This window comes from Podarcis filfolensis (assembly GCF_964270895.1).
Source record: "Podarcis filfolensis genome assembly, chromosome: 16".
In the NCBI taxonomy this organism is placed as follows: domain Eukaryota; kingdom Metazoa; phylum Chordata; class Lepidosauria; order Squamata; family Lacertidae; genus Podarcis; species Podarcis filfolensis.
The window spans coordinates 1,122,737-1,148,327 of record NC_139620.1 but is presented as its reverse complement, the minus strand read 5'-3'; the positions used below and the strand labels follow the sequence as shown (position 1 = coordinate 1,148,327).

At 42.4% G+C, this 25,591-nt stretch overlaps 4 protein-coding genes across 4 annotated transcripts in view; 2 read left to right on the top strand and 2 right to left on the bottom strand.

Annotated features, from left to right (window-relative positions):
• LOC310750894 (vomeronasal type-2 receptor 26-like) overlaps positions 1 to 5,392 on the top strand; it is a gene marked incomplete at both ends in the record, with an annotated part of 225,005 nt that extends 219,613 nt beyond the window's left edge. Inside the window, 4 exons of the mRNA XM_083589296.1 lie at positions 1,355 to 2,221; positions 2,612 to 2,839; positions 3,415 to 3,541; positions 4,491 to 5,392. Of these exons, the coding sequence (XP_083445422.1) occupies positions 1,355 to 2,221; positions 2,612 to 2,839; positions 3,415 to 3,541; positions 4,491 to 5,392 (2,124 nt within the window). The remainder of the gene's footprint in view (positions 1 to 1,354; positions 2,222 to 2,611; positions 2,840 to 3,414; positions 3,542 to 4,490) is intronic.
• The window catches only part of LOC310751719 (uncharacterized protein), a 950,206-nt gene that overhangs the window by 225,623 nt on the left and 698,992 nt on the right, over positions 1 to 25,591 (bottom strand). The gene's annotated exons all lie outside the window — the stretch shown is intronic.
• The window catches only part of METTL25B (methyltransferase like 25B), a 464,705-nt gene that overhangs the window by 309,988 nt on the left and 129,126 nt on the right, over positions 1 to 25,591 (top strand). The window lies entirely within an intron of this gene.
• Positions 7,799 to 14,157, bottom strand: LOC310750893 (vomeronasal type-2 receptor 26-like; the record flags this gene model as incomplete). The annotated part of the gene is made up of 5 exons (XM_083589295.1): positions 7,799 to 8,700; positions 9,169 to 9,295; positions 10,113 to 10,340; positions 11,542 to 12,387; positions 13,822 to 14,157. The coding sequence occupies 5 exons, from the start codon at positions 14,155 to 14,157 to the stop codon at positions 7,799 to 7,801; spliced, it is 2,439 nt and encodes an 812-aa protein (XP_083445421.1).

Here is a 25,591-nt window from a genome sequence, read left to right as displayed (position 1 = left end):
CTGAGTGCTCCATTTTCTGTTCAATTGCTCAGGTGAAGTTCAGAGCCTGGAAAAGTATTCAGAGCAAAGAGCTTTGCTCTTCCCATTTCACTATTTAGTTATATGTACTTCTGGGAGGCATACATCTCACAACATCTCATGGTGAGGTAAGCAGTCAGCAAGGGAAGGATCAGAGGCTCTGTGGCCTCAGGTGATGTTCTCTATGGCTTTCTAGCATCTATGGGCACTGTGTTGGCAAGGCCACACCTATTGACTTTCAACTGCTTGTTTTTATTGGTACAAAGAGTAACTCCCTTAAATGCAGGGAGCAATTCTTCTTCTTCTTCTTCTTCTTCTTCTTCTTCTTCTTCTTCTTCTTCTTCTTCTTCTTCTTCTTCTTCCTCCTCCTCCTCCTCCTCCTCCTCATTTCAGTCCATTCTGTTGTAATTTTATTACAGCTCCGTGCCAAAGAACTACCAGCACATCCTGGCCTTAGCATTTGCTGTCAAAGAAATCAATGAGAATCCCAAATTCTTATCCAACTTCTCTCTAGGGTTCCGCATCCTCAATAGCTACTACACTGCAAGGATGACCTACAAGGCCACGCTCAACCTGCTTTCCACACAGCATAGATTTGTCCCCAACTTCAAGTGTCACAAGTGGAACAATCTGATAGCTCTCATTGGAGGATGCATCTCTGAAATCTCTGCCAATATGGCCACCATTTCAGCAACCCACAAGATTCCACAGGTAAATCGGGAGCATGGGTGTATGGGAAATATTATCTTGATTTCAACACAGTCTTGGCAAGGCTCCTGCAAAGTTTTATTCAGGAGGGCTGTTTGGATTGGTATTAACCAAGCAGTGCTGATAGCCAATTGTCCAGAAAACTCGAGTATCTGTAAATTGAAGTGGAATGGAATGATTGTGTCCAGGACGTAAAGGATTTGAGTTTTTATGGTTTCTTTCTTTTTTTTCTTTACTAGACCTAATACACAACTGAAAGCACATAATGTAGGGAAGGCTGACAGAACTGTGTAACTTTAGTCCTGAGAGGAAGGGACTAAGGAGGTTAATATAGTACTCTAAAATACCTTAATGGCTGTTACATAGAAGAAGGGAAATACTTGTTCTCTGCTGCGCTATAGGGCTGGACTACATATTTTTAAAACATTAGGAGAAACATTAAGAAATTATCAATAATGAAGCAGATTACTGGCTATTTTTCCACATTACTTGAAGTTTTCTTCTTTAAAACCTATGCAGACATTTATTGGGAAAGCTATGCCTCTGAAGTACCTGTGAAACCTGTAGTTTTACATTCTCTCACAATCCTTCAGAAACAAAAGAAAACACCTCATGCATTCTATTTTAGCTCACATATGGATCCTTTTTGGCGATACAGGATGCAAACATGCTATTCCCATTTTTATACCAGATGGTCCCAAATGAAGCCAAACAGCACATAGGAATTGTGCAGTTACTTCAACATTTCAAATGGACATGGATTGCACTTTGTGCTGTGGATAATGACAAAGGGGACCAGTTTCTACAGACAATTTTACCACTACTCTTTGAGCATGGCATCTGCTATGATTTCATAGTAAGATTAGAAAATTGGAATTATCTGGATGAGATGATACGCTTGTTTTTAAAGCATCGGGAAAGTTATGCAATTGCATTTGAGACAAAAGCTAATGTATTTGTGGTTTATGGGGAACCTCCATCCTTTCAGGTTTTGAGAGTATTGTCATTTATAGTACCTGTAATGGGATGGCCACCTCTGGGTAAAGTGTGGGTTGCTACATCTCACTGGGATTTTGCATCAGTGTCTATTCAGAAAGACTGGGAAATACAAATGTTCCATGGTACTCTATCCTTCACTGTCCACTCAAGTCAGCCATTAAGGTTCCAGAAGTTCATTCAGACGATAAGACCCTTCTGGAACAAAGAGGATGTTTTCATCCAGGACGTCTGGGAACAGACTTTCACCTGCTCCCTGAAAGCATCTCATGGACAGGAGGTGGAGGCTACGCAGAAAGAACCCTGCACTTTGGAGGAGAAACTGGAGAACCTTCCTGGGGTCGTGTTTGAAAAACACATGACTGGTCACAGCTACAATGTCTACAAAGCTGTCTATGCTGTGGCACATGCTTTGAACTCCATATACAAATCCAGCTCCAAACATAGCAGATTGGCAAGAGGAGAGAGATTTGCCTTTCTGAATGTGCAACCATGGCAGGTAACGACAACTCAGAACTTCTTTGCTTTGCCTCCATCTACCACTGATCTCCTGGCTTTTCACCTCACCAGTCCCAATGAGCTCCAGCCGTGTCTGATGGAAAGAGCCACAGAAATTAGCCTGCCTGACCTGGTGCACATTTACTCAAAATCACTGTCATGCTAGCTTGCCAAATACCCTCCATAGAAACCCAACTACTGATCTGGTTTGCTAGATATTTTCAGTCAATGTATCCCCTCTATAGACCATTCTTTATGTAATTAATTTCATGTTAATGATAATAGTAATAATAATAATAATAGACAAGTGGAAATACTCCATCACCATATATACTGCTTTAAGAACAGTTATTCATATCATTAATTCCATGTAAATATTTCAATATTCCAGGTCCATCCCTTTCTGAAGAGCCTTGTATTCAACAGCAGCACTGGAGATATGGTGCACTTTGATGAACATGGAGAACTGGTTGAAGGTTTTGATGTTACCAATTGGATCACTTTCCCCAATGGCTCACTGACTAGATTGAAAGTTGGACGACTGGAGCCTCAGGTTCCTGCAGGCAAGGAGTTAACCATCAATGATGAGCAAATTGTGTGGCATCCATGTTTTAATCAGGTGAATTATAACTGCAAACTCTTGCCTATATGAAAGGGGAATGTTCCCTTTTGGGCAGCTCACTATTCCGTCAGTTCTTGAGGGGCCTTATTGTAGATTGAATGCTTTATGATCCTTGACCTCATAAATTGACCTCAAACCTTAAATTAAAGCAAGGAGTCCTTTTGGCCATCTGTGATATTTAGTTTCTTTATGAAAAAATTTCACATAAGCCAATTACAAAGCTTTGGAAAATAAAATATTTTGCTAAAATGTCACAGAATATCATGCAGTCATTTCTGGAAGGAAAAAAGATGGACCTTGCTTTCATCTTCAAGATATCTTTATCTTATTTCTACAACTTCATATTTTGGGGGGGTCTGGAGATGGCATTGTCTTTCTGATGATCAGCTTTAATGCTGAGTCTTAGACTGATCAAACCTAGAGATGAAGTTGGGAATCGCTAACAAATGGGCGACTGAGGAGCCAACTGGTTCATCCTCAGTCTCTCTGTCCCTCACATGAGTCTAATCACATTGAGGTGAAGGACTGAAAAGGGCTAATCTCTTGTTGCTCATCTGTATGATTTTGCACAGGCGCTGCCCCTTTCTGTGTGCAATGACAACTGCAACCCTGGCTTCAGTAGAAAAAAGAAGGAAGGAGAGAAGTTTTGCTGCTATGATTGTGCTCCGTGTCCAGAAGGAATGATCTCTAGTCAGAAAGGTGGGAGGCAGAAATTCCCATGACCTTATTTATGGGATATATATATATATATGCATGTTATTTATTACCTTTGTTTGGAGAATGCTGGTGAATGCAGAGCAGTCTAATACTAAAGGAATTTTCAGAAACAATTATCTTGCTGTTGAGTTGTCATTATTTAAAAAAATATTCTTGGGTCAAAGTTATTGGACTTTTACATGATTTTAAAAGGATTTTTTTTTAAAAAAAATCCCTCTACTTGCCATACATCTGGGTTTTCCCAGATATTTTGCCGATTCAGCAAAAATCCACCTGGATGCCATTTGGCAGCCCAATTCCCAGATGTGCCAGGGAAAACCCGGAGGTATGGCAGCCCTACATTAGACCGATCACAATTTTGCCGCCTACACAACTTGTGGGACATTGTGAGGATAACGTGGAGCAAACCAAGTATGCCACTTGTAGTTCCGTGGATATAAATGTAGTAAATGTAATAACTAAATGTAGATGAATGGATGGATGGGTGATTAGAAGTCTATCTGAGATGGAAAAATGAATAAAGTGCCCCTCGGTTTCCAGCAATTTCCCAGGTATTGAAAAGGTCATCTCCTGGTTACTGCCCACTCTAAACATGGGGTTAGAAACCTTTTGCATCCTCAGGGCCTCATCCTGTTCTGTGCAACTTTCTAGAAGTAATTGGTGGGTCCTGAGGCAAAAGTGGAGGGAGCAACTAAGGTGAGTTTTAACTTCTACCGTGGCCTACTTTTTATACAAACTTTCTATGAGATTCACTTCTCCTGGATTTTGTCAAAGAACTGCAGGAACACAAAAAAGACATCCTCAAACCTTCTTATGGCTGATTGCTTTGACTGGCATTACCTAGCATAAAGGCGTGCTTAAATAGCTGTTTGTGTTTAGATAGATGTTGGTCAGCCTTTTGAAATACTTAAGCACCTCTTCCCTTTTTCAGACATAGACGCATGCGTCAATTGTCCAGAGGACCAATATGCCAACAAGGACCAAACTCAATGTGTTCCCAGGATTGTGAGCTTCCTCTCTTACAAAGAAAATCTGGGGATCATCTTAGTGGTGTTGGCTATTTCTCTCTCTCTCATCACAACTTTAGTACTTGGCATTTTCCTGAAGCACAAGGATACTCCCATAGTCAAAGCCAACAACCGGATCCTCACCTACATCCTTCTCATCTCCCTTCTCCTTTGCTTCCTGTGCTCCTTGCTTTTCATTGGACAGCCTGGAAGGGTGATCTGTCTTCTCCGACAAATGGCTTTTGGCCTTGTCTTCTCTTTGGCCATTTCCACTGTGTTGGCAAAGACGGTCACTGTGGTTGTGGCATTTTTGGCCACCAAACCAGGATCCAGCATAAGGAAATGGGTGGGGAAAGGACTGACCAATTCGATTGTCTTCTTCTGCTGCTTCATCCAAGCTGCCATTTGTGCTCTTTGGTTAAGTACTTCTCCACCATTTCCAGATAAGGACACACATTCAGTGATTGGGGAAATCATACTTGAATGTAACGAGGGTTCAGCTTCCATGTTTTACTCTGTCTTAGGCTACATGGGCTCCCTGGCCACCGCCAGCTTCATAGTAGCTTTCTTTTCCAGGAAACTCCCTGACAGTTTCAATGAAGCCAAATTTATCACTTTCAGCATGTTGGTGTTTTGCAGTGTTTGGTTGTCCTTTGTGCCAACCTACTTGAGCACGAAAGGGAAATACATGGTGGCTGTGGAGATCTTCTCCATCTTGGCCTCCAGTGCTGGATTACTGGGTTGCATCTTTTCCCCCAAATGCTACATTATTGTGCTAAGGCCTGAGCTGAATAGCAGAAACCAAATGATAAGGAAGAAAAAATAAATTAAAATACAGATCAATCTCTTTATTTGACTCTTACTCATATTTCATCAGATATGACAGCAATAGAAATGCCACTGGAATTGCGGTATGAGTGTTTGATGCATTCCCTCCCCAAATTCAGTTGACCCCATCTCATGTTGGCCTTGTACTCACATAAAGAATGAGGCATGACTTCATTTTTGAGGATTTATTTCAACAGCCAATTTTATTGTATAAAACTAAAACATCTTTTATGTGAACTAATTCCCAACCGTTCCTGATCCTATATGAGCATAAAACCTATGCCACGCGAATTATGATCATCTCTTCCCAGCACAGAGGTTTTGAGACACTGGGTGGTTTAATGAGTCAGATTATGGGAAATATTCAAAGAGGTGCTTTTGGTTTTGGGGTTTTTATTTAAAATTAGGGTATGGATTCTGTCCATTTTAAATGCCTTCCCCGCATCTTGAGTTACTGTAGGTAAATGTATTTATCTTCTCATACTGGGAAATTAGGCCCTCTTCTTGTTCACTAAGATGAATGGAAGTTGAGGGAGATGTAAAACGATCCAGATTATCACAAGGTTTCAACTGAATAAACCAACCTCTTTCCAGGGATTTGTTTTTCACTGAGCTGAGCAGACATGTCTGCCCACTAAAATGAAATATCACTCAACTCCAGAGCTGGATCAGACTTAGAGGCTGATTTTGTCTCTCTAAGTCTTACATCATAGAATCCATACCAAATTTCTGCCCTCAGTAAACAGATCTTGAAATCAAAATGGCATCAATTTCTCAATTGACTAATCCAATATATGTAAAGAAATGTTCCCTGTACCTTGCATTTTCCATTGATCTGGTTAGTGGCGAATGCATATGGGAGAAATTATAGCAAACAGGTGTAAAAGGTGGGTGGCTGTACTTAATTATAAAGATGCAACAAGACTTCTGTAAAAGTTCATGTAGCACACTCTTTGGAATGGTCAAGTAGTACTCCAGCTTTGGGGTGTGGGTGACAAAAATGTTTTCAGGCTCTATTGTTTAATGTGAATGAAACAATATTAGTATCACCTCATACTGTACATTTGTAGACCAGTATAACTGAGGGATAGACCAGTTTCACTCTTGCTGTATGGTGAAGAAGTAGTTCTTATGTCTTCCTCACAAGTGACTTGTGTGGTATAAGAGATTTTATATATTGTCATTCATCCAAATGTTTAATGTTGGTAAAAAACAGAGTATGATTTCTAGAAAACATCAGTGACAACATATGAATGGAATCAAATTGCCCAAATAAAGTTTGTTAAGGAAAGCCCTCTTCAGGGGAAGTTTTTAAGATTTGATGTCATATTGTGTTTTAATTTGTTGAAAGCCGCCCACTTTTGAAACTGTTTTCGCAGGTCTTTGGACCATAATAAAGAATGTATGCATGCACTAAGCATCTTTGCTGGGAGTATCTAAGAAAGTGTTGTGTCTTGAAAAAGTAAACCAAAAGTCCCCTTTGAATTAACTGGTCGTTTATTTCACTCTTTCCTTTTGTTTAACAATTCATTCTTCAAAGGTCTGGCACATTTTTGCATGATACCTTATCAGGGCTGGCCCAGGTTGTTTTGCCACCTGAGGCAAAAGAGAAAATGCCACCCCCTCTTCCTCTGCAGCCCCTGCCCCATTGTGAAGGTGGCAGGGTAGTCAGAGGAGGCTGCAACAGGTGGGCCTGGGTGAAAGCCAGATCCAGTCCTCTTTATGTTAAGCTGAATTGACGTACATGGCGCCTTTCCATCACACAGAACAACATTTAGCTACTACAACCCACAAACTCAAATGGGAACACGTGAACACAAAACAATCCATTCTCACTAAGATTCTCCTGATTGGGATGGCAAGATATTTATTATGAGTTAAATATATGTGTTCCCATGCATATTTGCAAAATTTCTGAATTAATTTCAATATGTTAAGGCAGCGTCAAAATGTTTGTATACAATGGATGAGTTTGCATCCCTTATCACTCTTCCCAATCCACTGAAGTAAATCTAACAGGACTATTGAAGAACTATTATCAGCAGGCAAAGGGGGTTTTATATTGTGATGTGGAATATTGGGTGTGTAGATAATTGAGGGTGCGCTGCGAAATTATATGCCAGTTAATAACCTCAAAAAATGCCCCTTCGGGTTTCACAGTTTCACATTGCTGTCAAGAACATGGAGAGTAGTGGAAACGAATGAGATGCCACGTGTGTGGATAAATCATGGTTGATTGAGATATGATGAACCAGGACCAAACTTCAGAAAATATGGGACTCAGTTTATATTAACTTCATGTTTTCAATTAATACATATCCAACTGACAATGATCTGGAAAGAAGTATCTCTAATTTCCAGTGACAAAGAATTGCCCGGACCAGTGAGTCACTCTTGTCAGTTCTTAATTCTTTATTCTAATTAACTGCTCCCTGCTGTTCAGCTGAGGCCTCAGTAAAATAACATAGCATTTGGGGGTAAAGATGCAGCCCAGTAACCCACAACTGGAGGCCAAGATGGAGAAGATCTCCACAGCCACCATATATTTCCCCTTGGTGCTCAAGTAGGATGGAACAAAGGACAACCACACACTGCAAAACACCAACATGCTGAAAGTGATAAATTTGGCTTCATTGAAACTGTCAGGCAACTTTCTAGCTAGGAAAGCCACCGTGAAGCTCACAATGGCCAGCCAACCCATGAATCCCAGGACACAATAAAACATGAGAGTGGAGCCTTCATTACATTCTAGTATTATTTCTTCAGTCATTGAGTGCATGTCAACGTCTGGGAAAGGAGGAGAAGTTGCCAGCCATATGCTACAGATTGTGGCTTGAATAAGGGAGCAGGAAAAAACAATGGAGCTGGCCAATTGTTTCCCCAGCCACTTCCTCATGCTGGAGCCAGGCTTGGTGGCCATGAAAGCCAGAACCACAATGGTAGTTTTGGACAATATGCACGAAATGGCAACTGAGAAGATCATGCCAAAAGCAGTTTGCCGTAGGATGCATGTCAGCTTGTTAGGTTGGCCAATGAAGAGCAGAGCACAAAGGAAGGAGAGGAGGAGGGAGAGGAGGAGAGCGTAGGTGAGGTTCCTGTTGTTGGCTTTGACTATGGGAGTCGCCTTGTGTTTCACAAATATTCCAAGCACTGCAGCTGTGATGGAAGAAAAGCAGAGAGCAAAAGTGGCCAGACTGATCCCCAACGGTTCTCCATAAGACAAGCAAGTTTCATCTTTTGGAAGGCATCCATCCTTGTCACTGTTTGGATACTGATCTTCAGAGCATTCAAAACAGTCGTCCATGTCTGAAAAAAAGAAAAGCAAAATACTATACTATACTTGTGAAGCCTTTTGCGCCCGGAAGAAATCAAGGCAAATGGCCAGAAAGCCTTGAATGATGGCTGCTGGATCAGTACTGGTAAAATATATATAGGTATTTGGCCCAATTATTTCTATATACAAGAGGGCTGTATTTACTTAGGATTCCAGAGCAATGCAGGTCTTCACTACAATTGGAAGGAGAGAAGTTCATCACCTGGATATCACCAATCATAAGTTCTCCCTGTTTCCATCATCTCCTGCTATGCTGAAATCCTTACCTCTGCATTCCATGAGCATATGAGACGATGCTCCAAAACATGTACATCTTACTGGTATCATTGGACACAATTCTTTTTCCATCCGTCCCTACTTATTTTAATTTTCATGTACTGGAACATTCTTGACAATTCTTATAACTAGTATACCCCAAAAATAAATAAAACACCTCCTACCCTTCTGGTCTGAAATCTTCCCTTCTGGGCACGGGATGCAATCATAGCAGCAAGGCAACTTTCCTTCCTTCTTGGTCCGACTGTAGCCCAATTGGCAATTCTCATTGCACAGAGAAAGGGGTTGTGCCTGTCCAAAAAGGAAAGAAGATGGTAATTTCTGACTTAAACATGCCATACCTGTTCCTCAGATGGGGCCAAATTTACCCCCGTTTCCCACACTGGCAGGAAGTCTGAAGTGCCAATCAGATCAGGATGACCATTCACATCCCAAGGAGCTGCTGCCCTTGGTCCTTTTGTTGTTCGCTTCACAGCAATTGCCCTCCCACTGTCTGATACTGAATGTTCCCTGCTGAACACTGAGCATGCCACAAACACCCTGAACCCACTTTTATGGGGCCTTTCAGAACTTTGGCTCACACCTCACCCGTAGGTTCTTGGGTGTTTCTGCTCTTCATCCAAGTTGCCAGTGTTTCCTGGTTCTGTGTGTCTTCCTTTCTTCTCACAATTATATGTTCCAGACTTTGGGTGATGCCATTTCCTTCATCACTTCCTAACCATGTTAGTTTTTTAGCTGTGGCTCCTTTGAACATTATCTGAGAATCTCAGAGGCCCAAACAAGGTATTGTTATGTTATGCTACAGCAATGTTTGGGGTAACAATGAAGAACAGTGATGAGGTTCTTCTGTACTTTGTTTCATTTTTTAAATTCAGTTATTAATAAGCCCACCTATCCAACTTCTTTCTATTTCACATTTTGCCATTATAAGCTTTCCACTGCCTGTGCTGTTTTCAGTTGAATGTTGGTTCCCCGTCTTCTTCAAGAGGTGAATTAAATCAAATCTAGTTGCATCTTGGAATAGCTGTTTCAGAGTCTGAATAGTGGACACTATTCAGAGTCTGAATAGTGGAGGAAATGTCTGGAGACACTCTGAACTGGACCTTACCTGGTTGAATCTGATGGGCCAGGTGATGGTGTCATCATGAATGGAGAGTCTCTTGCTTGGGGGAGCCTGGGGGTTCATCATTCCAACCTTAACTCTGAAAAAGGAGTCATTTGGGAATGTGATCCAGTTGATGATATCCAGTTCAGTAACCAAATCCCCCTTCTGGCTAAATGAAACCTCTTCCCCGGCACTATTGTTAAATGAGACGCCTCTCAGAAAGTGGTGGAGCTAAATTAGTGAAGAGAAGAGGGAAGAAATCCATGAGGGCATTAAAAAGATACAGATGTATAGCAGGATGATATTATTTCCCTCCATTTGTTGGCATCTGTCTGTCTCGAGAACAATGGAGTGTGGCCCCAGGTCAACCCGCTGTGTTAGCAGACTGAAGTGACCTCCCCGGGGTGCAAGCCAGGACAGTCCTGGGCTGCCCAGAGGACAAGGCTCCCCTCTCAGTCTTGCTGATGTGGTCGAAAGAAAAGCAGAGCAGGACGTTTGGCACCAGGTTGGTTTCAGGGGTTGCCAGAAGGAAGCGTAGAAAATAACATCCATCCGCCTAAGAGAGTCCACTCTGGATCTGTGCAGGGCTTCCTTTTTAGCCTTTTATTCTCTGGAAGATATCCCAGAAGGCAGCAGAGGTGGAGAACATGCATTTCAACTCTGCACAAGGTCAAGTTCAAGGATTCTGTTCGCAGTAATTCTAATTGCTCATCTACACCATACATATTTAAAGAACTCTTGTTACAGTCATGGTTTCCCCCAAAGAATTATGGAAAGGGAAGTTGCTTAAAGGAGTTGAGAGTTGTGAGGAGACCATTAAGAAACTATCGTTTGTAAGATTCTTTGGTGTAAGCCATGGCTCTTAAAGTGAAACAAGAGTGCTTTAATGTTGCAGATGTGCCCCATGTGTTTTTAAATGAAAGATATAGTAGTCCTATCACATTTCTATGCTGAAAGATGAGGGTAAGAAGAAAAAGAAAAAAATATGGTGCTGGAGGAGACTCTTGAGAGTCCCAAGGACTGCAAGAAGATCCAACCTATCCATTCTGAAGGAAATCAGCCCTGAGTGCTCACTGGAAGGACAGATCCTGAAGCTGAGGCTCCAAGACTTTGGCCACCTCACGAGAAGAGAAGACTCCCTGGAAAACACCCTGGTGTTGCAAAAGTTGGAGGGCACAAGGAGAAGGGGATGACAGAGGATGAGATGGTTGGACAGTGTTCTCGAAGCTACCAACATGAGTTTGACCAAACTGTGGGAGGCAGTGGAAGACAGGAGGGCCTGGCGTGCTCTGGTCCAGGGGGTCACGAAAAGTCGGACATGACTAAAGAACTAAACAGCAAGAGGAAAAAGAGCTTTCTAAACAGTCAAGGAACTATTTTTGCACCCCGAAAGATGGCGAACTATTCTATATTAGCAGTAGAGGGACATTACCTGCCATGGCTGTGGATCCAGCCTGTTCCCTCTTAGTTCATCCATCATTACACTGTGTTTGAATCTGGAGAAATGCATGTTTTGTAAAGCGTGAGCCACTGCCAAGACTGCATTGTAGATGCTGTAGCTGTGGGCAGTCATGCTCCTTTCAAAGACAGACCCAGGAAGAGTCTCAAGCTTCTCTGTCCCAGTGCAGAGATCATTGTCTTTCTTTTCAAAAGAACAAAGAAATGCCTCTTCCCAGAAAGTTCTGATGAAGCCATCCTCCCTTTCTGTGACAGGGCTTCTCTCCTGAAGAAATTTCTGGAATCCTAGAAGATTAGCTGAATGAACTGCAAAGGAAATGGCACCATGGAGAAAATGTATGTCCCAATTTCTTTGAAAGGAAAACGATGTAAAATCCATCTGGGCAGTCATAATCCAGACTTTTGCCTTGACGTCCACTGGCATAGTCATTGTTTCTGCCAAGTTGGGCATTACTCTCAGTACCATCATGGTCTGAATTTCACCAATCGCAACCACGACATTGGCAGTGCTGCCCATTACGACAGTCATTAGTTTAGAACCTTCCTCCACACTTTCCACAAACTCATTCGAAAAGGTTAGTTTGGGAAATGCTTCTATATAATCACAGCAGATACCTCTTTTGGCAAACATGGGAAGGAAGTTTTGTACAAATCTCTCTCCGTTGTCATCGCTCAGAGTCACCACTCCAATCCACATCCAGCTGAAATGCAGCAGTAGCTGGAGAATCCCATTATACTGATGGGCCACATCAGGGAACATCCGGTGAAGGAACTCTTCTTGGATGTTGCTACTCGTCAGGGGAGAAGAGCCATAGATGAACTGAAAATGATTGTAAAAATTATGCTTGCAAATTCCATCCACTTTGGTGTTTTTATATACCCTCTTATGGTGAATGAACACAGTTGAGACTGCATAGAGAAAATTTAAAACTTTTTAAAAATAAATATACATAAAAGTTGAACATTGGGGCCCTATATGGAGTGGCTAGATTTCCTTCAATTTACAGTGGTACCTCAGCTTACAAACACTTCGGGTTACAGACTCCGCTAACCCGGAAGTAGTACCTTGGGTTAAGAACTTTGCCCCAGGGTGAGAACAGAAATCGTGTGCTGGCGGTGTGGAGGAGGCAGGTGGCCCCATTAGCTAAAGTGGTATCTCAAGTTAAGAATGGTTTCAGGTTAAGAATAGACCTCCAGAACAAATTAAGTTGGCAACCAGAGGTACCACTGTATACATTTTTTCCCCCTCAGTCATACATAGAGTCTAAGAGGGACGCGGGTGACGCTGTGGGTTAAACCACAGAGCCTAGGACTTGCCGATCAGAAGGTTGGTGGTTCGAATCCCAACCACGGGGTGAGCTCCCGTTGCTTGGTCCCTGCTCCTGCCAACCTAGCAGTTTGAAAGCACGTCAAAGTGCAAGTAGATAAATAGGTACCACTCTGGCGGGAAGGTAAACAGCAGTTCCGTGTGCTGCTTTGGTTCGCCAGAAGCAGCTGAGTCATGCTGGCCACATGACCCAGAAGCTGTACGCTGGCTCCCTCGGCCAGTAAAGCGAGATGAGCACTGCAACCCCAGAGTTGGCCACGACTGGACCTAATGGTCAGGGGTCCCTTTACCTTTACATAGAGTCTAAGGTCTTTGCTGCCCCTATATTTTCAGCAGGGGTCACTTCTCCCTTAAATTTCCCATGTAAATGTAACCATCAGAACATATAAGCAAACAGTATCAGTCACTTGAACACAGAATAAAGAGCATAGTTACGTTTCTGTTGAATTATCCATAGGACAGCTCTTTCCACATCATGATAGGATTGAACCATGAAGAATTTGGAGGGGGGGAAATTAAAATGGATTTGTAAAGGCCATTGAGCCCAATCAAGCAATGATGATTTTTGATGACTGGACTGCATGTGAACCTCAATCATGGGTTCTGTGCTGGGATGCTTAAATATTAGAGAGGAGAGAATTAGCCTTCCCCGCACTGAGAAATCAAACATATCATGCAGAATTCAAGACAGAATGGTTGTTCCTCATATTCTGGTGTATTATGGGCAGGGATGAGTTTTGTTCATTGTGGGTCATTCACACTTTGTAATATCAACCTGGGGCCTCAAGGGATAGAATCCAATAGAAGTGTGAACAGCATCCTAAATGGCCACACGCAATGCACACATCTCTGTGAATCCCTCAACCTGTAGCATGAAGGAATGCAGTGCAGGAGAAACGTGAATGGCTTCTCCAATGGCTCTCTTACCTGTGGCATCTTGTAGATACTCAGGACCGTTGCCATGTGGAGACAGATGTCAGAATTCGGTCCCCCAATGACGGCTACTGGACTGTTCTCAACACCACACTTATAGTTGGGGATGAGTCTGCCCCATCCAGAAAGCAGCTCCATGGAGCCATGATAGGTCCAGCTTGCAACGAAATGGCTGTTCAAGATGTGGAATCCCAGGGTGACATTGGGCAAGATCTGTGGGTTGTCATTGATCTCCTTTACAGCAAACACCAAAGCCACAATGTGCTGGTAGAGTTGTGTCATGAGCCTGCAATGAGGGGTTCGTTTTGCATCTTCTACAGAAAAGGGCATTGTCTACATTTCTACTTATCTATCTAATGAGAGAGAAATACATCAGATGAGAACAGACTAGAGCTTGAGTACCCTTGACAAACAAAACTGGACATATAGATAAGAATACCAGATTATTTATTGAAATAATGATGAAATACTTCAATCATTTCAATCCAGAGAAGCTTCTTCTGATTCTTATCTTGCTCAAGTCCTATGCAATATTTCGAATGCATAGAATAGGCTTCAATTATACTTCACACCACCTTTCACTCCAAATTCAGGGTGATCTACAATAGATATAGCACACCCAATAAGATGCTAAGTTGGGGTTTTGAAATTCCGTGCGTTACTCACTTGATCCACTGCCCCCAGAGCCCTATGGCCTGCAGGTCGGAGCATCTCTGTTTGAACAACCTAAGCTTGATTACTAGTACGACTACAAATGCTGATAAATCAGCACAGATGATTCAGGTGTTCACATGCTTGAATTTGCATGATATTAGCAAGGCATCTTGAACAGGATCTGATAGTTCCTCAGTGAACTCAGGTGCCTGGAAACTTAAAGCAACAACTTTTATCAGAAGGGAAGCAGCCTGAGATTGAGTTGAAGAGGGGATTTGTTCTTCCGTTTTGACAGCCAGGTCTGGTATTAATCACAGTTCATTATTATTTTTAAAACTATGCTTGTTTTATTTCTTAAAGTGAATATTTGTTGCTCTTCAACCACTACCTCTTACCATATGCACATTATGAAAAGATCTCTCTTTTCCAAGGAGAAACAGTTGTATCCCCATTCAGCGGGGGGCAGGAACACCCCACAAGGGTGATATTTTCCCCACACCCCTCTTTCTTTGGATCACATAATCCTCTTTCCACGCTGCCTTTCCCTGTGCCAGTTAATGGAGAGGTCCCTCTCCTGGGGAAAAGAGGCAATATCCCCAAAAACTGGATGGAGAGGAAGAAAAGCCCAGCCCTTCTTCCCTTGATAACGGGTCCTCGTTGGAAGGGTAATAGTTAATTCACATCATTTATCCTGGGGATCTAGGTTACCATTTCCATCACTCACCTTCTCCTTTGCAAGTCAGTGGAGTGATCTGCCCAACCCACCACAACCTTTGGGACACCAAGGCCATTTCTGGCAGGCTGAGATTTCCCCCACTTTAGTCTATCCTGAGAGTGCATTATCTGTTTTCAGCCTCCAACCCTGTCCCCACAATTCCTATTGTGTCCACCTCAAGTCCGCTCAGGCAGGAGAACCTCTGCAGGAATCACTCTGAAATATGACAGAGCTTGTTCTTTAGAGGAGGTGAGCACGCCTACAAATTGCATCCAAATTATAGCAGGTTGGACAAATTTTCTGAAGCACAAGAAAAAATAAATACATCTGCCATTGCTGCTATTAAAGTTGGAAATGTGGTAAACTGGACTTGCTTCATGAACATTAATTTAAGACTGTGGTTGACACTCTTAGCAGAAATGGGCTCGAGCTCTCAGGTCTCCACTTCCCCGCCCCAGATAAAAGCACATCAGATGCATAGGCACAATAATTACTTATAAGGAAAGCCGATTGCATCAACAGCAAAATATGAATACATTGAATATGGATGCATTATATGGTTAAATAAACACAATTCCTTACATCTGGTCCTCAAAGAGTTTAGCAGAGGGACGTTCTTTGAATGTTATCTCGTTTACGAATGTATAGACCTGAGACATGATGCCAGCAATCATGAGGTCTCCTGGCTGATAATATTTGAGAAGAATGGGAAGAGGGTCACTGGTGGGGCACTGAACCAAAGGAATCTTGCATGTAGTTAGAGGCAGCCGTATTAATAGTAAGATCACAAAAGCTACCATCTTGCAAGAAACCTCTTTACTGCAAAGGACACTTCACCTCTTTGTAATGCAAGAGTCCCTGCCTTAAATTAGTACTCCAGCAGCTGAGTTGAAGAACGCAGAACTGAAGAATCAGTAACCAGATGAAAGAGCCTTGCATTTCTATAGCCTTAGTTTACATTTTGAATGTGCCCACTTGAGCTCTCCTGGGTTGGGGAAATATAGCTGTGATTATGATTAATTTGATAATTACAGGAGACATAACTTATGGCAGCTGTTGTTTATGACTCACTCATAATTGTTAAAGAAATCATGCCCCCCCATAGCAAATGTCTTCTTTGATCCTGCTCAAAGCTATAGAGAATCACAGGAGAGAGGGAAAAATAGAAGATTTGTACTCCCTCCCCCATGGAAATGGAAAAACTTTTGCAATTTCCCCCATGTGTGATGGAGGTGGGCAAGGTTATATGTCAAATTAGAAGAGGCTTGGGGTGGTATTCAATATTCGTCCTACTCAGAGTAGATCCATTGAATTTAATGAGCATGACTAACTTAGGTTAAATAATTCAGGATTTAGTTGAATGCAACCCTTGGTCTCCACCTTTTACAAGAGCAGCAGTTCAGGCCAGTCTTAGCCCAGCCTCTTCAGAATAGGGTGCCTTGCATAAATCCAGTCAGTTGCAGTTGTTTTCTGGAAATGGCACATTTTATGTATTTTGAGTTTATGTATATTGAGTGGTAAAAAGAAGATTAGCATAATATCTCGTAGTGTCCCTGTATAACCTTTAGAAGACATCTGAAGGCAGCCCTGTATAGGGAAACTTTTTAACGTTTGATGTTTTATTATGTTTTCATATATGCTGGAAGCCACCCAGAGTGGGTCTTTCCTCAGAAAAAAATTGTGGGGCACTGAAATCAAGATACACTATGTCCACAGCATTCCCCTGATCCACCAAGCATGTAACTCCATCAAAAAAAAAAGTATTTTTGAGATACCCACGCTGGGTCTTGGTAATCACAGCATGCTTTTTACGAGCTCACAGACTGACGGTTGAATTATCTGTTCTAGGACCCTTTCTGGTTTTGGATGCAGCTCATCAGGTCCTGGAGATCTGACTTTATTTAAAATAGTTAAATGTTCCCTTACCTCCTCTTTTCCTGTCTTGGGCTACATCTCCATCCTTACATCATTTATTTTAAATTTTAAAAAAAATTGTCCAGTAGCACCTTAGAGACCAACTAAGTTTGTTCTGGATATAAGCTTTCATGTGCATGCACACTTCTTCAGATACGCAAAAGCTTATACCCAGAACAAACTTAGTTGGTCTCTAAGGTGCTACTGGACAATTTTTTTTATTTATTTTGACTGCGTCAGACCAACACAGCTACCTATCTGAATCTAGAATCATTTATTTTGTTATCTCCTGGTTGGACACTGCTTTCCTTTGGGGTGAAGATAGAAGCAAAGTAGGCTTTGAGTAGTTCTGCCTTCTCTCTGTCGCCTAATAGAATTTCTCATGTTTTTATCCTTCCACTTGCTTTGAACATAGCCAAATAACCCTTTTTTAAAAAATTACTTCTCTTCCTTATTCTGATCTTCATCCTACAACTGTTGGCTACTTGTGTACACTCCTCTTTTATGATTCCCCATTTCTTACACATGCCCTTGTTAACTCTCAGCTCATCTGTAAGCTCCTTATGCAGCCACATTGGTTTCCTTAGATGCCTCCCACTTTTCATTCTTGCTGGAATTGTCTGCCTTTGGGCCTTCAACACTTCTCATTTAGAAGCTCCCATCCCTATTGGGCTCCCTTCTATTCATTCCAGACTACGGGACCTCACCCAGTAGCTCCTTAAGCTACCGGGGCCTCTATGCATACTTTCCACTTTGGATCCAGGACATGGGCGTGAGTCAAAATGCTGGGGGTGGAAGTGGCAGCAGTATTGGCAGCGGCAGAAGCACTGCCCTTATCCGCTACTGGGCTCTGGCGGCCATGGCTTCCTCAAGGCTGCCTTTCACCACCAGACTGCAGCTCCACTCCCAGCTCAGGCCTGAGCATGAGGTGGAAGTATCAGGGAGAAGGAGGAGCAGGGGCAGTGGCCCACCTCTCCTCCACTGGGCTCCAGCACTTGAGGAACTGTGAAGGCCGTAGCTTCTTTGGTGCTAGCCCAGTGGGAGGGAGGGAAAGAGCTGCCATTGAACAGCCCCCACCACTGCCAGAGGGGCAGAGAGCACCCAGCGCCCCTTTGCCTCCTGCTCCCCCTTTGGCAGCAGCCAGTCATGGCCCCACTCCTTTCCATGTGCTGCCGCCACCTTCCTGCTGAGCTCACAGTTCCCAGGGGCCATGCGCTCTGCACACTCCAGTGGTGCCAGTAAGCCACAGTTATCCACTGGGGCTGGGCAAGGCGAAGCAAGGCAAAACGAAGGGCTGTCCTTGCTTCCTTGCTCTGCCAATCTGGCACATCAATTTTTTTCAGTTCCCTCTGCTTGCTCTGATTGGAGGAGAGTCCGGCTTCTCCCAGCAGCCACCACAACTGCCTTCTTTCATTGCTAACCTTATTTAGACACTGAGAAGAGCAGAAAGTTGTGCTCCTCAGCGGTGGCTGCCCAAAGGAGGACACACAGATCTCAGGACATTCCTGGATCCAATCAGAGACCAGGATGACCTCTTTAAATCTGGGATGCCCTGCTCACAAGAGAACAGTTGAGTGTTATGTTCTATGTATTCTGAGTTCTCCCTATGGCCTTCCTCCAGCTTATTCACTTCTATGTCTTCTTTAAAGGAAGTGGAATTAAGTGGAGGGATATTAGGTGGACCTAGGAGATCAGAGTTAAAATCACCAATCAGTCATGAAGTTCACAGTGTGACCCTGAGCCAGCTGGCTGTCTTCTCCCTGCTAGTTTTTATAAGCCAGTAGCGACAAGGGTCGAATACCAATGGAACACAAAACCCACAATTCCTCTTTGAACCAGCTTTCCATTTTTCATTGAACTGGGAAGCTTCAGTGGAACTCAGATTACTTGCTGAGGAACAACACTGTGAAGACCTCAAAAGAACACCCTGCCAACCTTTAGTCTCCAAGTACAGTGGTACCTCGGGTTAAGTACTTAATTCGTTACAGAGGTCCATTCTTAACCTGAAACTGTTCTTAACCTGAAGCAGCACTTTAGCTAATGGGGCCTCCTGCTGCTGCCATGTGATTTCTGTTCTCATCCTGAAGCAAAGTTCTTGAGCCGAGGTACTATTTCTGGGTTAGCGGAGTCTGTAACCTGCAGTGTCTGTAACCTGAAGCGTATATAACCCGAGGTACCACTGTATAGCCTTTCCCTTACGTGCCTCCAGCAACAGGGACACCTTATTGTCTGCAAATCCAAGAGTGTTTGACCATGCAACAATTGTGCTGCTCCAAGAATGCTCATATTGAACCTCACGCTGTGGGGAAACAGTGAAGACTCAAGAAGGATCTTATATATTATCTCCCCCCTCAATAAATATGAAATATTGGAATTTCAGTTTGTCTCTGTCAGTCACTCTGTCGATTTCATGACCTTACTGCCCTTTCCCTTCCCACATGCCACAGCCAAATGTATTGTATGTTTCAAGTTGTACCACTGCTTTTAAGCCTCCATTGTCACCTTCATGAGTCCCTCGCATTGCTTTCCAACTCTAAGATGACAAAAGGAAATTCCCCACTTCCATAGGAATTGATCTATATTTGTTAATATACAGTAACTAGTCAGTTTCAGCTGTTAGCCCATGCAATGTGGGATTTCTGAAGTGTTTAGAAAAACAGATATCTGCATACACTAACCATTTCTGTAAGGAAATGTAAAATTCTGTATTGCACCTGCAACTGGAGCCTGTATTATTTTAACTATTTTCTCCCTTCCCTTAACTATTGTACAAGGAAACATCCCTGAAAATCATGTCTTCATTGCGACACATATACAGTTGAGGGAAATGGTGCAGGTGTGATTGAGGAAGAGTGTTGGGAAAACTAGGAAGTTCCCTTCAGGGCACCAGTTTGCAGCTGGACTGCTTGCTTCCCTGGGGCACTCGCAATTGCAAGAGAACTACTCAATAACAAATATGCATTATTATTTTGATCTTACTATAAGTTACAGAGCTCAATGCTCTAAGGCAACAACTTTCAAACTGGTAATTATCTCAAATTGCTGTGTTTCATCATCCATATTGCCAAATCCCATGTACATTTTATCAGGCCATGAACACAATCAATATCAGTGTGTGAAAGTGTATATTAAAAAAAAATCCTGTGTTATTCAGAGCCCAGATAAGAAATTCTGTACATGCAGGTTTTCATGGATCAGATCTTTGACAATTTCCCTTTATCAAAATAACGCAAAAGCATTTATTGAAAATTCTTGCAATGCAGTTTAAGGCAGATGGGTTGGAAATCTGACTTTTGGCATCCCTGTTGGCCCCAAGATGGTCAGAACATTCCTGCTGCAGATCCTTCTCTTCCTGTGGCTGCAGTTGCCTCCAACTGAGAGCAAGGAACGCTCTGCTAGATGCACCATGATGGAGCCTTTCCAGCTTCCATACCAGAATTATCAGAGAGGGGACCTAGTCATTGGAGGAATTGTTACCTATTTCGCCTTTTTATCTGAAGAAATAGATTTCCATGAGCACCCAAACACAAAACTTATAGATGAACTCTTGTAAGTAAAATCCTATCCTTCATAGTGCACGCTTGGTGAGCTCATGTTGGCTGCAATTACACAAAACATACAATGGCATGCTCAGAATACAGTTCCATTTGACTTTTATCAAGGAGGGGTGTTAAACATATACTTTCTTCTTTTTACATTGTGATCTGGTCACCTTCTTTGTTGCTTTATTCTGCTTCTTGGTGTTTCTATCTTCTGCCTGTTCTGCTTTCTCATCACCTGATCCCATAGCTCTTACCACTCTCTCCCAACTTCATCCTCATCCTCCCTCTCTGTTTCCTTTCACTCCATAAACGTCTGGTTTTCCTTTGCATCCAAGCTTGATCCTCACTTTCACAATCACTATCATTTAATCTGGCAGTCACATTTGAATGTGACATATGAATATCATAGATTTTGGATTATACCTGCTGCTATGCAATGTAAACCATATTGGGTTATAATACCAAGTATCGCAACTGAGTTTTACGCAGAGTAGACTCAATGAAATTAAAACATCTAAGTTTGTCTGATCTATTAAACCTAATAGGCCTTCTCTGAGTATAACTAACATTGGCTACGGCATTTTTGGTACAGCCATAATTTTATTAGAAGGAGGGAAGGATGGAGACTCAGGTACCGTGAAAGAATAAATCATGTTCCATCTGATGTGCTCTGGTCTCTACTCCCCACCTACACCAAACCCTTACTATCTGAAAGGCACCAATCAGAATTTCTGAATTGGGAACTTCTCATCCAATGAGTGTCCGTTGGTTGCTGAAAGGAAATAAGGAGTTAAGGGAAGGATGTGGCAACTTTTGTACATGCATGTGAGCTAGGAAGTTACCAATGTGCTTAACAGGGAGAGGAGGAGAATACCTCTGTCAAATAGTATCACTCTTTTATTAGTGACACACCAAAGTACTACCAGAATATCCTCTCCCTGGTGTTTGCTGTGAAAGAAATAAACAAGAATCCTAATATCGTAATGAATATGACCTTTGGGTTTCACGTCTATGATAGCTACGTAAATGCAAGGATGACTTATCAGAACACCCTGAAACTTCTGTCCATCACAGAAAGGATTGTCCCCAATTTCATATGTGACAAGGAAAAAGAAAAGATAGCTTTTATTGGGGGACTTGACTCTGACATCTCCCTCCACATGGCTACTGTCTTAGGCATCTACAAGATTCCACAGGTATAGTAAGTGTGGGGGCTGTGAAGCTCTTCTGCCTCTGGTACAATAATTATCTTCTGGGTTGTCCATGCTTTCTTTTACTTTGGCTCATTTTTCTGAAAAAGGAGGTGAAAAATAAAAATATACCTGATACAAAAGCATCTGGGGGAGTTTTGCAGTAGTGGTTGGAGGAGAGGGGCTTTGGTGCTTGCCTGGCTTTGTCTCCCATGTGTCACTGGGAAGCAGCAGGGAGGTTGGAACAGGTCAAATGCAGCAGCAGGGGTCTTCCTCCTGCTCCCAGGAAGCTGCACAAGGCCAGTTGCAAGAGGTCAGAGAAACCTTGCTCCTCTTCCCCACCAACAACTGCTGGAGATGCACATTCTGCTATTGTGAGCTATAAATGGATTTCTTTCCTTTTTACCCTTTTCAGTTCCACAAGCATGTGTCCTTTTTTTGTTCTAAAAGGTTTCACAAAACATCATCAGCATCTCAGTGTCCATTTCTCTCGTTTTTGTAAGCAGTTCTGGTTAACCACAGATTTCCCAGCTATTTCTCCTAATGTAATATATTTTTTGATTTCATTTTCACTAATGTATTCACTTTTGCGAACAGTCTCATTTTAAAATAAAGCTTAGCTTTTGCTTGGAGAAGTGAATTGCAAAATTCAGAGAAGTACAAATGTCAGTGGATTGCGGCATTTTGGCTCACAAATTGTTTCAGGAATTGTGAATCAGGTGAATGTTCACTGAACTCAATTCCTTTCCTATGCCTAGTTGCGTCTCATCACAAAGGTTCGAACTAAGCAAGGGAGATGCTTGTCCTGATTTTGTCCACTAGCCCTGACCACTTTTGCTTAATGGTCAAGGAGTCCAAGTTCTTGAGAGCCATAGGTTTCCCCCTCATGAAATATATAATTATGTCCAAGTACAAAAAGAGTTTCTGAACAGACAAGTTGAGCTGTGCTTCTTTCTTCCCAACTAACAAAACCAGTGGGTATAGGTCCAGATCTTGAATTATTTTAGTGGTGTACATCACCACAAAGTATAGGAAAATATGATGCCTTTATTTAAAACTGTACGCTAGAACTCTCCAATTCTTGTGGGATTGATTTCTTCCTCTAGATTGCTTACTGTGTATTAGCTCCAGTGAGAAGCCCTGAGTTGCAGCCCCAGACATTCTACCGAACGGTGCCCAATGAGAAATATCAATATGAAGGGATTGTCATGCTACTTCGACATTTCCAATGGACTTGGGTAGGAATTGTGGCATCTGATGATGAAAATGGAGAGACCTTTAGGCAAAGCTTAGTGCCAATGCTTTCCCAGCATGGAGTCTGTACAGCTTTCAGTGAAAAACTACCAGCCATTTCTCAGGGTCTAGATCATTTTAGTTCCCTGGAACTCCTCCGGGCCAAGTCCTCTTTCCTGATGGCCTCAGAAGTTAACATAGTGGTTCTCTGTGCAGAACCTCAGACCATTACAGTTGTGAAATGGTTGCAATATTTCTATTCATCAGCAGAAGATGTTGCAGGCACCGTGTGGATTTTGACAGCCCAGTGGGCTTTCTCTTCAGAAACAATGCAAAGGTATAACGACATACAAGCCTTTGATGGTGCCTTGTCTTTTGCAATTCACACAGAGAAAGTCCAGGGATTTAAAGACTTCCTTCAGACCCTGAACCCCAGCTCTCCAAAGGGAGATGGGTTCCTCCAGGCTTTTTGGCAACAGGCATTCAGCTGTTTATTTTCTGCTTCCAATGAGAGCAATGAAAACACAAAGACCTGCACTGGCCATGAGAGCCTGGAGAGCCTTCCTGGGCATATTTTTGAAATGACCATGACTAGCCAAAGTTACAGTATCTATAATGCGGTTTATGCCATTGCCCATACTTTACATCAGATGCACTCATCCAGATCAAAACACAGAATGATGGCAGACAGAGGTGAGCTCAATCCTCCAAAACTGCAACCTTGGCAGGTGAGATTTCCTATTCAGAGTAAACCTTTGCAAAGTTGAGAAAGGATCATTATCAAGAATTAAGAATATGTTTGAAAATACTAAGGTTTGTTTCTACCCATGACTGCCCACCCATTTTGTCCACCAGCACCAACTATTTTCTAGAACCTGCATTTGTTTCTGCACTAAAGAGGGACATATAGGGCTGTTTTCAAATGTGGTTACCTGGTCAGTTTTTTAACTCGCTTCCAGTGATGTTCATTGATTATATTGGGCCTGCAAGTTAAGGTCACTTTACGTTGAATACACACAAACACAGAGACATAGATATACACACACAACCTCTTACAGCTTTTACCTTTCCTCTACAACAATGCCCACATTCTTTTCAATCCTTAACTGTTTCCCCTTTCCTTCAAGCTGAAGGAGCCACAATCAAGAGAGGACCTGTTCTTCCCTTCCATTTGCAGGAGTAGTTGAAGGAGTTATGGCACTCTGTACCCTTTCCCTGCCTCTCTGGGAACATGGGCTGTCAAGACGTGTAGAAGCATCTCTTGAATGGGGAAAAGTAAATAAACAAGCAAACAAAAAAAGGAGATCAGGGAAAACCCACCATGAGCTGCTCACCATTTTGTTTTCCCTCTCTCCCTGCACACCCACCTTCCAGGAGTGGCAGTTCCAGGGCTTCCTGATATGGCACCATTTTGCCTTTGCACACGGACCCCAGAGCTGAACCCTCACGCAAGTGGCAGGCCAGCTGTACTTGCTAGAAATACTTAGGTGCTCTAAATGTTGTAGACTGCACAGTTTTGGACTACTTTGAATTGTGTGAAATATATTGATGGATATTTCTTGTTTCTATAATCCATAAAAGCTCTCCTTTTTTAAACTTTGCCTTTGTTTTCTTCTCTCTAGCTGCACTCGTTCTTGAGGAGTATCTCCTTCAACAACAGTGCTGGTGACTTAGTGTCCCTTGATGAGAATGGGGAGTTAGCAGGTGGATTTGATATTATTAACTGGGTTACTTTTCCAAACCAAACCTTCTCCCGTGTGATAGTAGGAAAGATAGTTCCACAAGGATCACGAAATGTAGAATTCAATATTGATGAGGGAGCCATCACATGGCACAGATCTTTTAATCAGGTGGGACCATTGGATTTTAAAAAACGAGGTATTGTTATTAAGAATACAAATTATAAGGTTAATGTAGAAATTTTTATCATTAATAAGCAAATGAAAAGTTCAATATTCCTTCTCATTCACTCTCAATATTTACATTGCTGTTTATTTATGTACACAACACCTTTCTGGAATAATGCTAATCAGTCAGCTGATCTCTTCTCTTTGGTTAAAACTGTGTTGTTTACAAGGCACAAGAGAGCTACATTTTCTCCTCTTTTTATGGCTAGGTGCTGCCCCTTGCCTTGTGTAATGATCGCTGCCAGCCAGGTTACAGCAGGAAAAAGAAGGAGGGATTGCCATTTTGTTGCTATGATTGTGCTTCATGTTCACATGGGATGATTTCAAATCTAACGGGTAGGAGACATCATCTGCTATTTTGTATACTGCTTCCTAATATCTATTTCAACTCTTTCCCTCTATTAGCAGTTCAGGACTCCTAAAGAGAAGAGCAGCTGAACTGATATCTGGAAGAAAAAAGAGAAAGTTGGGGAAATTAAATCCAGAACTTTTACAAAGGAGATCTCTGGAAATAGGTGTGGAACATGTCTGGTGTTCTCTGCCTGCTTCCCACATGCGACATTGTTAGGGGAGGGTGAAGATATTCCAAACCCTCCACCCCATAGTTTT